Here is a 13,386-nt window from a genome sequence, read left to right on the forward strand (position 1 = left end):
ACGAACAATATATTTCTTTGAATTGTTATCAAGGTTAAGCACACGAAGATGCAGCTTTTGCTTTGTAGTAATTGTTGGAGTCTTCAAGATCGACTGTAGCAAATGTCTGATCTTGATCTCACAAAAATGGTCACTGACATTAATAACCACATCTTAGCCCTAAGTTATGACAACCAAACTTTTAAATACTCTGTACAGTATCTCGCCATGTAATCACACGACAATACGTAATACAGAGACTTGTGAAAAGGCCAATAAAGTGCAAAACACCACATAGTATTTTTATTCTTTGCATTTTTGGTTCTTAGCTGGGACTCCGTATCGTGTTTCATAATGTAAGAATTGTTTTCATTATATAATGTATAGTTTGAAAACAACTCAGGTCTAGTGGCAACAACGTGCCACAGCTTGCTTGGGATGAACACTTAATTTTAATTGTCTCTCATTTTAGAAAGACTGAAGTCGATGACTGAATCTGTGGTTCAATATGGAAACTGTTTGCAGCTCTCTCTCTCTCTCTCTCTCTCTCTCTCTCTCTCTCTCTCTCTCTCTCTCTCTCTCTCTCTCAATGTCATGAAGATAAAGATCATTTTACCCATATAGATTCGAAGACACTTATTGCAGGAGGACTGCTGGGTAGTGTGAAACATAATGGTTTCCGAAGTGATCTTTACCAAACATGAGATGAGGAACGCTCAGTGAACTCATGCTCAAGCATTACCTATTATTACAGACAAATTCACCGGTCGCCTGCTGGTCACCTAGCCAGCCTTCCCCATGACGGAGAGAGCTCTGAGCTCGTAGACCGATCTTCGGTTAGGACTGAGACCACACCACACACAATTCAGCACACACCGAGACGGCGAGGCCACAAACCCCGGAGTTACATCCCGTACCTATTTACTGCTAGGTGAACACATTAAGAGACTCGCCCATTTGCCTCGCCGCTCACGGGATTCGAACCCTTACCTTCTCGGTTGTGAGTCGAGCGTGCTAACAACTACAATACGCGGTGTCACCTATGCATATGGTTACCTATGCTATCGTTACTGCTTCTTGCTTGAGCAGCTTTTTATATTGTCGAGAGAACTGGAACACACATGTTACTTTCTCTCGCAACTGTCACTTTATAGAAACAAATTAAGCTTTTACACGAATGATTTGGATTTATATTCAGGTGATCTAAAAGCTATTTTTATTATTTCATTTGAGGCAAATGAATTTCACTAATGTCATCTATCCATTAGCAATCTCATTTAACTACGCATTTTTCGCTACTTTCGATTTCAGTGGTAAAGTTTTGTACTGCATTTTGTAATCTGTATCAAAGTATTTTTCTTTCCATCAAGCCATTGGAATAAGACGGTCGTCAACGCTGTGTGGGTGGCAGTGATAGCTGCACTACTCCGGGCAGGGCATGAGGCAGAAGCAAAGAAGATTTGGGAAAGAAATCGGAACCAACTGTCTGCTTCTCTTGTAAACGTGATGGCGGGGGCTGGGCAAGTGGTTGAAACTTACTTCAGAGGCTGCCACATGATACTGGCAGCTCCTGATCTTTCTATGAGTTTGGTTTTAGTGCACAGGTCAGTCGTGTGTGTGTGTGTGTGTGTGTGTGTGTGTGTGTGTGTGTGTGTGTGTGTGTGTGTGTGTGTGAAGACTGGACACCGTTGTAGTTGTGCCCTCAGGTGACTGTGTAACAGCAGGATTGCACAGCGTAGCGAATGACTCCAAGCCACACGCTTCTCATTGTGAGAAAGAAAAAATAACTTTCCAGAATAATGGAACAAAGTCTGGGTCCAATAGTACTCTTGGAGATAGACTCTCAAGGCACATCGCATTTACTTCAATCGGAAGACGGAGAAGGAAGTACGCTAGGGTTGGCAGACGCGTGGAGCAAGTCTAAACCCTCCTGCCGGGTACTGCTGCTGCTCCACTCATCGACAAAAAGTACCACTGAGGTCAGGTGTTGTATCCAAATGCTTTGTTCTTCGTTGTTATCATTATCATCTGTACATACTTTCTTAACATACTTTTAATTTACTTATAAATACAACATGCATTGCAATTTCTAATCTATCAAGGGGGTACAATTAACTCTTTTCTCTCATTTTTTCGACACCCGCAGGTTTCTCTCGCAGCTGAGGCTTTGGCTGCAGCCGAGGACAACAGTGGTGGTGATGGGGGGCGAGCAGGGCATGGACGTGCTACTTATGGATCCTGTCTTTCGCAACACACGCCTGGCTCTCTACATCACGTCCATCGCCGCCTCTCCAGGTGAGGTGACGAGTGCAATAATTCTCTCTCTCTCTCTCTCTCTCTCTCTCTCTCTCTCTCTCTCTCTCTCTCTCTCTCTCTCTCTCTCTCTCTCTCTCTCTCTCTCTCTCTCTCTCTCTCTCTCTCTCTCTCTCTCTCTCTCTCTCTCTCTTGTTATCATTATTATTATTTTATTCTTGTTTTTATTATTGCTATTATCATCACCATAAACCTTCACCTTTCCAACAGACAGGCGTGGTGTGCAAATTTACCGGCGCTGCCTGTACTGCAAAGCAGGTGACGCTGGAGTGCATCGACTGTACCGATGGAGCCTGGACACCGGTGTTCCCAGGAACGTGGACCACTTCTCAGCAAGTATGCACTGTTGATCTCTCTCTCTCTCTCTCTCTCTCTCTCTCTCTCTCTCTCTCTCTCTCTCTCTCTCTCTCTCTCTCTCTCTCTCTCTCTCTCTCTCTCTCTCTCTCTCTCTCTCTCTCTCTCTCTCTCTCTCTCTCTCTCTCTCTCTCTCTCTCTCTCTCTCTCTCTCTCCGATATGTATAATATAATTTACTTATATCAAAATAACTATAATAGTTTACACACCAAACTGACTTTATCCATTGTGAAGGTTCTCGGCAAGTAATTGATGCAGTGATAGACGCAGGCGTTGATAACACTGAAGTCTCTCTATCTGAGGTGTGGTTCTTAGGTTAGCATTCAAAAACGCTTTGCACTCTCATGACTATTATTTTCAAAGGCGGTAGAGATGATTAGATGATTTCTCAAGTTTTTTTTTTTTTTTTTTTTGCTAATACTGAAGATATATCGTTAATTTGTTACTAGTAGATTCGTTGAAGTACCCTTACAAACATATATTTCTTCAACTGGAACCTTTTTTGGATGTAGTGGAGAAACGGCGCAAAAGTGTTTCGGAATTTAGCTGAGAGGTCTTCCAAAGAAGTCATTCATCTAGTTAGCATGGACCATGGTGTTATGCTAGACTCACTGAATATGGCGAAGTGCTCTTACTGATCTCTTGCTATGTATGCGGTTGGGCAAAGATTCGAACCCTTACGTTACCTGTGCTCCATGGCTTACTGAGTGCATATATATGTGACGTACGGGCACAGGCCTCTCGATGCTTCTGATAAAATGAGGCAGGATCATAGAGTGGTGATGGAATGGCTTTGTTGAATCAATGACTACTCCGTAAAGCTGAACCAAGGCGATATCAGCATAGTTTTTGTATGCCAATTCGTGCTGTGCAGGAGCACTGTTATAAATTACATTTCTACAAGTTTCGGAGGCGGGAAGGGGGAATGAATGAGGGGAGCAGCTGATTGCTGGTTCACGAAAGACGATGACAGTGAATATATTTATACTGTACAACAAGATTATGACAAAAAAAAAAAGCTTGAAAAGCCACACTCAGTAAGGCGGAATATGCTGTTTTTAGAACGTAAGCACCTCCTTGCACGGCCCTTTTATCCGTCTTCTCGCCACACTCGAATTTCATCTGACGGTTAATCAAGGCCTCATAATGCATGTCTATAGAACATTTTCCACTTAGAATAATATATATATATATATATATATATATATATATATATATATATATATATATATATATATATATATATATATATATATATATATATATATATATATATATATATATATATATATATATATATATATATAATTTATTTATAAGAATATAAGGAAGACTTCAACGGGCACCGGTTCCGGGTGGTGACAATGACGTATTTTCCGTACATCAACTACGTGCGTGAGAGTGATGCTCCAGGCACGGCGGTGCGCCTCACGGACTCCCTCAACACACGCATGATGGAAGCCCTCGCAAGGCATCTTAACTTCAGGTGAGCAAAACCGGATTAAAATCAATAGGGGGCTTTAAAAGAAGAAAAGACCAATTCATGATAGGTTGAATTAGATAGATATGTTCATAATCTGGAACTTCTTATCTACTTCTGCATTTCCAACTTCCTATGACGTGACCTCATTTGAGAAGGCGAATTCAAGACATTTATCCCTTTCTTTTGACTAACTAACTCTCTCGGACCTGCAAGGGGATTGTCAACTAAGGGGGCATATATATATATATATATATATATATATATATATATATATATATATATATATATATATATATATATATATATATATATATATATATATATATATATATATATATATATATATATATATATATATATATATATATATATATATATATATATATATATATTATATTATATACTTAGTGAGGCGGTGGCGTGGTGGATCGAGGAGACGTCCACGCATAGTTTCGAATCCCACCACATACCGCTTTGATGCTATGCCATTTGTCCAGTGGTTTAAAGTTGCCTACATGTCACCATGATACCCTGGTTTTAGGTGTTTACACCAAAGATGCGCTTGGGCGGTGATATAGGCCCTAAATATTGGTACCATTATAAATAAAATTGCCTGCGCCACTAATGGGCAGAAGGTGAACAGCGCTTCCGACATATACTCTTCAAGTATGCCCACAGGCGCTATAGGCCATAATATAAGAAAAAAAAACTATGCAACTCTTGGCCAGCTTTCTCCTCTTAAAAAAGAAAAATAAATAAATTAATTAATTAATTACAAGGACAGCCACGTGTAGACCTGACCTCTTGTAGCTTCCCCATTTTCTTATGTTCTTATTATATTTATTTTGCTAGTTATTTAACGGCAGTCTGAAAGAAATAGGAGTCTTGTCCCGTCACGTCTGCTGAAAACTGTGAGTAGTTTTGATAAGACCATTAAGACTACCTCCATCTCAAATAATAATAACAGCAATAATAATAAAAATAAAAACTAATAATAATAGTAATAATGATAATGATAATAATAATAATAATGATAATAATAATAATAATAATAATAATAATAATAATAATAATAATAATAATAATAATAACAATAATAATAATAATAGTGATGATGATAATAATAATAATAATAATAATAATAATAATAATAATAATAATAATAATAATAATAATAATAATAATAATAATAATAATAATAATAATAATAATAATAATAATAATAACAATGATAATAATAATAATAATAATAATAATAATAATAATAATAATAATAATAATAATAATAATAATAAATAATAATAATAATAATATTATAATTATTATAATAACAACAATAATAATAATGATAACCAGGTAATAAGTGGTAAAAGGCTATCTTGGTCCTCTTTAAAGCCTAATTAGCTTATAGAGTCTTGGTTATTTTGCTTGTATGTACATAGCTAAATAATTAATAAGGCATTCTACAAGAAGATTGTATAATGAAAATATGCAACTTTTTCTAAGGAAAGCATAGCTTTTTCACATAATGGAGGCTTCTCTTCAACAAAGTTTTATTGTTATTAGAATGGAATGAATTAATTATTGAGACGAATTTTACTTAACAATCTTTCAATCTCAGCCTACCTACCTACCGGCTTCTATCCTTCTCTCTCTAACTTCATTTCAGTTTTCCGCTCTGATCGTTGAATTGCTTGGAATGAATGTTGTAACTCTTCATTGGCTCACAAAGACAAAACAGTGAAACCTAGACACAATGAGCCAGAAAAGATTATATATGCCGTTGACAGATATTCCAAAGGCGAGTACGTAAAAATGACATCAGATTTACACAGGAAAAGTAATTTCACCATTTTTCAAGATGTTTTCCATTTTATCATGAATCATTGCGTATCATAAGTTAAGAACTTTCATTGTACGCAATATTCTTTAATTCGTTTATTTTTTATTGGATTTTTTTTTCCCCATATGAGACATGAAAGGAATTCAAGAAAATCGTTGAACTGTATTTAGTGTACATCACCACCATCATCGTTATATAACGCTTGTACGTGGCGCTGCATCACTATCATTACAAGGCTTGTATCAAAGATCTCTCCCTCAGCTACGTGGTTCGCGAGCCAGAGGACGGTTTATGGGGCCTGCGAACTCCCACCGGCAACTGGACTGGCACTGTGGGAACGCTGCAGCACGAGAAGGCAGATTTTTCCATGGATCTCACCTTAACGCCCCAAAGGACTGCCGTGCTAGACTTCTGTAGAGTCTACATCGGTGAGGAGATGGCAATCCTGTCCTTGAAGCCAAGGCCTCTGCCAGAATATCTGTCACTCTTCAGACCATTTGAAGGTGACACTTCAAAGATTTTCGTTTTATCAGCTCCATTCCTCTAACTAATTGTCTTTACCCTCTTTCTCATCGTCGCTATTGTAACAAAGAAAGACTTGTCCGTAATAAAAACAATATGATAATGATAACCTACGGTAGTAGAATGCCAGCGGCGGCGAGGCGTGTGCAACCTGGTCCCACGGTCCAGATATCTGGACCGTGCCTGGTCCGACACACCCCCGTCTCCGTGCTACAGGAAGTTTTCATTCCCCAACTAAATTCATCCCAGTTATTCATTCTTTCTAAAATTCTAGTACAACATTGAAGAATAATGGGACTACCGAGCAGTGTAGTTTATGTTATCAAATATTCATCAGTGTGCCTGTCAGGAGGCTGAACCTGTGTTACGGATGGCGTTGAGGGCTGTAGTAGATTACACACCACTTTAAGCGTCAATTAAAGTCTTTTATCAGACTGGAAATAAAGATTAGGGGACAACTAGCCTACTATTAAGTGAGGCAGTTACTGAGAAGGAGTACTGGGGGAGATTCAGATCGTAATTCTGTCGCATCTCTTCTCTTGCTATCTTTTGCCGCTATTTTCATGCGTACTGCTCTTCTGATCTTGATAATTACATGCTTCCCTTCCTCCCGCTGCCTCGCTGCACAAGATTTTCTTTTTCTCACCCTTATTCTATCCACCTCTCTAATACATGACCTAACTAGTATTCTCAATCATTCATCCATCCATGCCTGCTTCTGTATTTGCAACTTCCATGACGAACTATTTCAAGAGTGAGGTTTCAAGATATTTATCCTGTTATTTTCTATTAACACTTTTGACTATTCAAGGACGGTCATCTCAATGGAATTCTATCTTATTGCAGATTTATTGCTTTTTGCCAGTGCTCCTCCATTATAGAAAATAAAAACTCTCTCTCTCTCTCTCTCTCTCTCTCTCTCTCTACACACACTCACCATTTCCCCAGGTACGGTGTGGGTGGCCGTGGTGGTGGGCACCATGGTGTGGAGCACGGCACTGTGGCTGTTGATGAGTATCAAACGAAACACATCAGAGAAGAACCTCCTCAATCTCTCCTCCTCGCTCTTCTACGGGTGGGGACTGCTGCTGGAGGACCAACCCTACCACCCACCTGCCTTCAGTGCTGGCCAGGTGGGTGACGGAAGAAAGCGCTCTGCAGATGTGTACAAATTACTCAATTACTCACCATCCCACCCACTAATCCATCAACCGACACACACACACACACACACACACACACACACACACACACACACACACACACACACACACACACACACACACAAGGATGACGGGATGACATCAGTTATAACTTGATACCTGAAAACATAACATTAATCATACAGTCTCATAGTAATAATAATAATAATAATAATAATGATAATAATAATAATAATAATAATAATAATAATAATAATAATAATCATCATCATCATCATCATCATTATCATTACCATCATCAAAATAATTATCAGCACCGCTACCACCATCGTTTCACAGCTCATGGTGGGCGTGTGGCTCATTGCCTGTCTGATCCTAAGAGCGTCCTACACCTGCTCCCTCATCTCTCACCTGGTCGTGCAAGGCAAGTCTGAGGCTATCAACAGTCTGGAGGAGCTGGTGAGGCTGCAGAGGAGCAAAGGGTGGGAGTGGGGCACGCGAACTTTTGACGGCGCCTTCAACAGCCTCCTCACCATCAGCACCAACCAGGACTACCATATCATCAAGGCACACATGCAGGTGAGCCTCAGGGAAGTTTAATTAAACAGTAACATATTTGTACTAAAATAAAACATACTGCCCGGGAATGAGTGTATATATATGTATGTACGTAATATTAACACTATCAATCAATGAACTGTTCAATTCCCCAGACACTGGAGACAGATATCGGTATCAGAATGGTGCTAGACGGCGGCTTCTCTTACATACGCAACTATTACGTAACAAGAATACTAATGGAGACATATCACTCAAGGGAGGCAGGCGATAACCCTTTCCATATTGCAACAGCCAGGTATCCTCTGTTTGCTGGAAACACTTGGGCGTTCAGGTGCGTGCACCCAACCAGTGATGTTATTGTAGACCATCAAACACATCATTAGTGTAATAATAAATTAACGTCGGTTCAATAGAATTTCTTGATTCATATATGTTGCATATATGATTTTACATAACGTCTGTATTTTGGTTTCATGTTGGTAATGGTTATGAAAGACACAAGATCGTAAGTGAGATCACACAAGCAGATAACGCACGTATTTCTCAGATAACCACAACTGGCTCTCTTATGTCTGAACACTTGCAGGCGCGGGACACCATTCATAACTCGTTTTGACAGTGCGCTGCAACGTTACCTTGATAGCGGACTGATAACGCACTGGATGGATGACGTCATCAGTAAACACATCTGGGGAAAACGCCAGGAGAAGAAAGCCACTTCCTTAATGACATCAACATATGCAATGGTAAAGTAGTGTACAAATAATGATACTCTATCGTCCTTAGTAAAGATACCATCTCTTATGTTCTTTAAGCCCCGTATAAACTGTGCACCATCACCCAGCCTCGTCAGACACGAATGTTGTTGAACCAACACATAAGTGTATACACTAGGGAGAGAAGCTGTAACATGCAACACTCAACCATGGCGTCAGTCACCACTGGCTTTGAGGGGGGAGGATGTGCGCCGCAGCGAAAAACAATTCCGTTTGAATGGTCTCCAATCTTGTTGCTTTTACGTTCCATATGAAAGGATGTTCCTTCGGAATTTTATGAAGCGCTGCGTTCTGACACGCTCAGAGAGAGCAGTAATAATTTGGAGGTACTTTGTGTTAGGTAGCAAGTACCTTATTAAGGAAACTTGAGATGCGCTACTATCTTTCAACTGGATAATATGCCATTGTGGTATTTCCACAATATATTTGTAACAGAACTTAAGCACACACATCTCTCTGTTAAGGAGACCTAATAGAAACTATGAACGTAATTTTCTCCTCAACAGAGATGTGTGTGCATAAGTTCTGTTACAAATATATGGTGGAAATACCAAATTGGCATAGTATCCAGTTGAAAGGTAATACCGCATCTGAAGTTTCCTTAAAAAGATTTTTTTTTCATATTCATTTACAATCGCAGTATGATATTGATGAAAAATAAAGCATAAACATTGCTTATAACTAGTTAACGTATACTTACTAACAAAAGATAAGGTGAGACATCTTATCTTTTATTTGTGAAGTTCAGATAAATGTAATTGTAATGCTGATCTCCATCATATTCAGCTTTACAAACTTACCAAACAGAAAAAAAAAAAAATTGTAGGATAAGCTAGCCTCACCAAACCAGTGTAAACCTTTACTCCATGCAGGGATAGTTCCAAGGTAAGAAACAAACCAAAGAAAATTTCGTTCATAGTTTCAGCTGAAAGTTTATATTTTGTATGTACGTGCATATTTCATCTATAACATGCTTTGCATATAAATTATTACCAGACTGATAGTGGCGAAGTTGTCCTGGGGCTGCAACACCTTCAGGCAACGTTCTACACCTTGTTCCTGGGCCTTGCCGCGGCGTCCTCCACCTTCATCCTGGAGCAGGTGGCGGGAAGACGTTTTTCGTCATCCGCTGAGCGGCTTGGCATGTAACCACTGTGGATGAAAATGTTACATATGTCAGGCTCTTTGGTTGCCAAATGTTGTAATGGAATCTTTCTGATGCTTGTAGTATCCAAATAAAGTCATAGTAAGTTAATAAAATATACAGAACGATAACTCAAGTGTTATTTTCATTATATAAATAAATAAATAAATAAATAAATAAATAATATATATATATATATATATATATATATATATATATATATATATATATATATATATATATATATATATATATATATATATATATATATATATATATATATATATATATATATATATATATATATATATATATATATATATATATATATATATATATATATATATATATATATATATATATATATATATATATATATATATATATATATATAAACTCAGGAGTAGCAGGAGTATTTTATTTCTCAACGTTTCGCCCATAGGGCTTCTTCAGAGAAGAAGCTTCTTCTCTGAAGAAGCCCTATGGGCGAAACGTTGGAGAAATAAAATACTCTTGCTACTCCTGAGTTTCTTTCCACCACCCACCAACCCACCTGTTCCACATATATATATATATATATATATATATATATATATATATATATATATATATATATATATATATATATATATATATATATATATATTCTATTTGAGTATTTGTGTTTACTATTATATATGAGCAGAGCCTAAATTTTTATTCAAGAAAGAAAAGATATAATAGCCTATGGTCCATTTGTGCGGAGCCGGTAAATTGGTGCAGCCTAGTTGTTACTGAGAGCTTCACCGTAATGTGTTGTAATTTCCAAGGTTAGACTCAACAACCTCCTTGGTCACTCATTTGATTTCACCTACTTCCTTTATTTTGAGAGTCGTGCACTGGATTGCAGGATGATGGGGCTAGGATTTTCTGCTCTCATAACGCAAGGAGCAGCCGTGGGAATTTTGTTCAGTTATTACTTTTGTGAGTTACCCGAGCGAGTGGGTGCGCGGTGGGTGCTTCCCAATTTCTCTTCATCCATTTCCCTTGTAAAGTTGCTAAGTTTACACATGCGCGGGTCTAAGAGAGAGAGAGAGAGAGAGAGAGAGAGAGAGAGAGAGAGTGTGTGTTTATTACTTATGCACTTATTCAATCAGTTCTATAGAATTAATGGCAAATCAATGTCTGACTCCGCATCTTAAGTTATGGTCTTAGGCGAGGAATGTTGGTTTTCGAAAGGCTGCTGAAAGATGGAAATATAACTTCTTTTTTTTCATTACTAGTATGTACAGATTTACTTTATTTTCGTTTACTGTGTACGTGTTATGAAGTAAAAGTATTGCGTGTAATTAAGTGGTCAATAAAATAAACAATATCTCTCTGTATGCGTGTCTGTTTGTCTGCGTCCTTTCTTTTTTGTCTGTCTGCTTCAATCTCTTCTTTCTTTGGGTTGTCTCTAAACAACAAACATTCTTCTTAATGTCATAATCCTTTATCTTTGTTTTTGTTGTTATTAATATTATTGTTGTTGTTGTTGCTACTGTTGCTGTTCCTGTTGTTCAATCATGTAAATGTTATCAATTACATGACTTTTCTTTACAATTTACATATAGGTCAGTTGATCAACTATCTTTCACGTGGATACTAGGTATACCAATGTGGCATTTCCACCATATATCATTTGTAACAGAACTTAAACACACACACACACACACAACTTGCCACTTATTGCCAATTCAAAGTATTAAATATGCACACCACACCAGCAGCACACAAAATAAAGACGTGAGTACGACAGTTTGGGTCACATTGTCCAAACTGAAAAGCAGCTTGCACTGCCCAGGAATTCATTTGGTTGTGACTGCACAAGTCAGGAGCAACGTTATCTCTAGACTACCTCCCTGCCGACCAGCTGGCTGACTATGAGGTGTGTGTGTGTGTGTGTGTGTGTGTGTGTGTGTGTACATACATACATTACATATGTATGATTGTATGAATGTATGTATGTATGTATGTATGTATGTATGTATATATATATATATATATATATATATATATATATATATATATATATATATATATATATATATATATATATATATATATATATATATATATATATATATATATATATATATATATATATATATATATATATATATATATATATGTATATGTTTTTTCTCATACATTCAGTTACAGCTGCAGCAATAATTCTGCGCAGTGACGCCACACTACCACTGAGGATGACAGGTGACAGGTATTTTAAGACTTGCCTTAATGAACGTTTGTGGTACATGTACCTCTGGGGTGGAGGACTGTCCTTCAGGGACATAGCCAAGAGGAGTGGGCGGAGTCCGACCACCGTCAGGAAGTGGGTGAGACGGCTACTGAGCGAGAGTCTCGTCCCTTTTTATGAAGGCACAGGAAACATTGTGATGGCACCCCAAGTGATGCTCTTCTAGGTGTGGCGTAGTTAATGTGGTTACTTCTTTTTTTCTCGGTCAACTTATAACTTCAACAAAATAATTTGTAACGAACAATATATTTCTTTGAATTATTATTTCTAAGTTAATCAAGGTTATTTATGCACACGAAGATGGAGCAGCTGCTTTGTAGTAACTGTCCGATCTTGATCTGATAACAATGGTCACTGACATTAATAACCATAACATCTTACCCCTAAGTTATGACAGCCAAACTCTTAAATACCCTGTATACTCTCGCCTCCTAATCACACGGTAATACGTAATACAGACTTGTGGAAAAGGCCAATAAAGTGCAAAATACCAAATAGTATTTTTATTTTTCGGAGTTCTGATTACTTTACCCATATAGACATAAGTATATGTTTACTTGTGCTATCGTTACTGCCTCTTGCTTGAGAAGCTTTTTATATTCTGTCGGGAGAACTGGAACACATATTTTACCTTTTCTCGCAACTGTCACGTTATAGAAACAAATTAAGCTTTTACACGAATGTTTTGGATTTATATTCAGCTGATTTAAAAGCTATTTTTATCATTTCATTTGAGGCAAATGAATTTCGCTATAATGTCATCTATCCATTAGCAATCTCACTTAACTACGCATTTTTCGCTACTTTCGATTTCAGTGGTAAAGTTTTGTACTGCATTTTGTAATCTGTATCAAAGTATTTTTCTTTCCACCAAGCCATTGGAATAAGACGGTCGTCAACGCTGTGTGGGTGGCAGTGATAGCTGCACTACTCCGGGCAGGGCATGAGGCAGAAGCAAAGAAGATTTGG

At 37.7% G+C, this 13,386-nt stretch overlaps 1 protein-coding gene and 1 long non-coding RNA gene across 2 annotated transcripts; both read left to right on the forward strand.

Annotated features, from left to right (window-relative positions):
- The first annotated feature begins 7,453 nt into the window (after nt 1–7,453).
- LOC123511061 lies at nt 7,454–8,602 on the forward strand. Its single transcript, XM_045266675.1, has 3 exons — nt 7,454–7,628; nt 7,998–8,237; nt 8,372–8,602. The coding sequence occupies exons 1-3, from the start codon at nt 7,476–7,478 to the stop codon at nt 8,600–8,602; spliced, it is 624 nt and encodes a 207-aa protein (XP_045122610.1). The 5' UTR covers nt 7,454–7,475.
- Nucleotides 8,603–11,946: 3,344 nt separating this feature from the next.
- LOC123511188 lies at nt 11,947–12,912 on the forward strand. The gene is made up of 2 exons (XR_006676699.1): nt 11,947–12,045; nt 12,315–12,912. It is a non-coding gene; the product is annotated as an uncharacterized LOC123511188 (long non-coding RNA).
- The last annotated feature ends 474 nt before the right edge of the window (nt 12,913–13,386 follow it).

Source organism: Portunus trituberculatus, chromosome 31 (assembly GCF_017591435.1).
Source record: "Portunus trituberculatus isolate SZX2019 chromosome 31, ASM1759143v1, whole genome shotgun sequence".
Classification (NCBI taxonomy): Eukaryota; Metazoa; Arthropoda; class Malacostraca; order Decapoda; family Portunidae; genus Portunus; species Portunus trituberculatus.